This window comes from Pteropus vampyrus, unplaced genomic scaffold, assembly GCF_000151845.1.
Source record: "Pteropus vampyrus isolate Shadow unplaced genomic scaffold, Pvam_2.0 Scaffold324, whole genome shotgun sequence".
In the NCBI taxonomy this organism is placed as follows: Eukaryota; Metazoa; Chordata; class Mammalia; order Chiroptera; family Pteropodidae; genus Pteropus; species Pteropus vampyrus.
The window spans coordinates 542,973-544,886 of record NW_011889105.1 but is presented as its reverse complement, the minus strand read 5'-3'; the positions used below and the strand labels follow the sequence as shown (position 1 = coordinate 544,886).

The following is a 1,914-nucleotide window of genomic DNA, read 5'->3' as shown; positions in this document are numbered from 1 at the left end:
TTAATATATTTCAATGTGTCATTGATATAAAACAGTTATTAATGGGATATTTCACGTTTTCAATTTTGTTTTTCCATAAAATCTTTGAAATCCAATGTGTATTTATAGCACTCTCATTTTAGATGATAAATTTCTTTTAGAGATACTTGATCTATATTTAAGCTTACGGTTTAAAAAAAAGTAGAATCTCATATGTACATTCTTACATTTTCTAATAATTGAATTGAGTACTAGTTTTTAAATTTAATTTAAAGTAAATTAAAAATTAAAATGAAGTCATACTAGCCACACTTCAAGTACCCAAGAGACATATATGGCTGGTGGTTACCATATTGGACATCAGTAGTTTAGAGGATACAAAGAAGTATACAATTTGATTTTAGCCTACAAGGAGATTTTCTAGTTGGGAAAGCAAGATATAAAAAATAAATATATCAAGAATATAATCCAGAATATAATCATATAATAGAATATAACAGAATATAATAATTAAGTGCTAAAAATTGAACAGACTGTGTTACTTGGGTAGGAGATTCCAGAAAACCCCCCAGCTTGATACATTCTTCACCACTTTGAAGTCTGAATGGTGGCAGTGATGTGTTGAGTTTTTGAGAACGGAGTGTCTTACTTTAGAAAGTGCGTGTGTTCTCCCTGCAGGCATGGGACCCGCTGCGCTGGAGAAGTGGCAGCTGCGGCAAACAACTCTCACTGCACAGTCGGAATTGCTTTCAACGCCAAGATCGGAGGTATGGGAAACAAACTTACATGGATATAGAAATCAGCCAAGAGCTCTTGTGTTAACTGGTTTCAGAACCCTTTTGAACTAAAGACAGGCATTTGTTTGCATAATAGTGTTCAACTATTGCTGACAGCAAAATGACCATGTTAACAAGTGTTATCAAATAAAGTGTTGCAAACACAGACATTTCTTTTTTTAAACAGGCATGTAAAAAGGTTGTCCAGTACTGAAAATGGGTTCGGTGACATACTGTACTGAACTATGTAATTGGTACTTGGGTCAGAAAGAACTATAATAAAATACTAGGCTGTGATATCTCTATGGAAAGAAGTATTTTGAAATTCTGTTAAAGTGGAAAATTTTTTTTCGTTTCCTTAGGCTTTATGAAAAGTTTCTTTTAACTTCAATTAAAATGGTAAATAGTAAACTCTTTTATAGTCTTCTAATGTAGTAAGACTGTTATCATTAATAATTCCAGATTTATACACACACACACACACACACACACACTCAAATATACATAAACTTACTACAAGGACCCAACCACAGCTGTTTAAATCCAGGCTTTATAAAAGCAAACTCTTACTTTTCTATTTGAGACATCTTTGTTAGTATAGCCTGTTGCCACAGCCATGTGGAAATGGGAAGAAAACATTGTAAGAGATGGTTTAGATCCCAGCGGCTTTGTCAGGTGTTCCCTGCGGGTCTTATAGGGTGTCATATGATGAATGAAGTTCCTGGAACAAGGATGACATCCTTGTTTCCAGTACACTGTTTGCTTCTAAAAGCTAAATAGAATTGGATCTTTAAAAAATGACAATTCTTTCTAGGATAAATGTAGAGATAACATGAAATATTTGGGATCTATAATAGCAGTGCTAAGGTTTTCTGAGACTACCTTGAATGTCAGCCCTCAGTAAGTTTGACCTCTTTCTTTCCTTTATTTCACCCTGAATTCTTAATATATTGCAACTTGTAAAGCAGTAATTAGCTAAACTCTGAGAGTATCTGCTATACTTCAAGGAGAAGGTTCATGAAGGAGCTAAGGAAAGCAAACCACTTCCCTCTGAAAATGATGAGGATGCTGGAAGCCCTTGCTCTTCTCAAGAGAATTACAAGACTACGGTGGCTTCCCACTCAATCCTTCTTGCTGTCCAGGCACACACAATCTCCCA

At 34.8% G+C, this 1,914-nt stretch overlaps 1 protein-coding gene across 3 annotated transcripts in view; it reads left to right on the top strand.

Annotated features, from left to right (window-relative positions):
- PCSK5 (proprotein convertase subtilisin/kexin type 5) overlaps positions 1-1,914 on the top strand; it is a 421,776-nt gene that overhangs the window by 152,397 nt on the left and 267,465 nt on the right. For all 3 annotated transcript variants that reach the window (XM_011377895.2, XM_023521942.1, XM_011377894.1), the window contains exon 6: positions 658-746. In XM_011377895.2, coding sequence (XP_011376197.1) covers positions 658-746 — 89 coding nt within the window. The remainder of the gene's footprint in view (positions 1-657; positions 747-1,914) is intronic.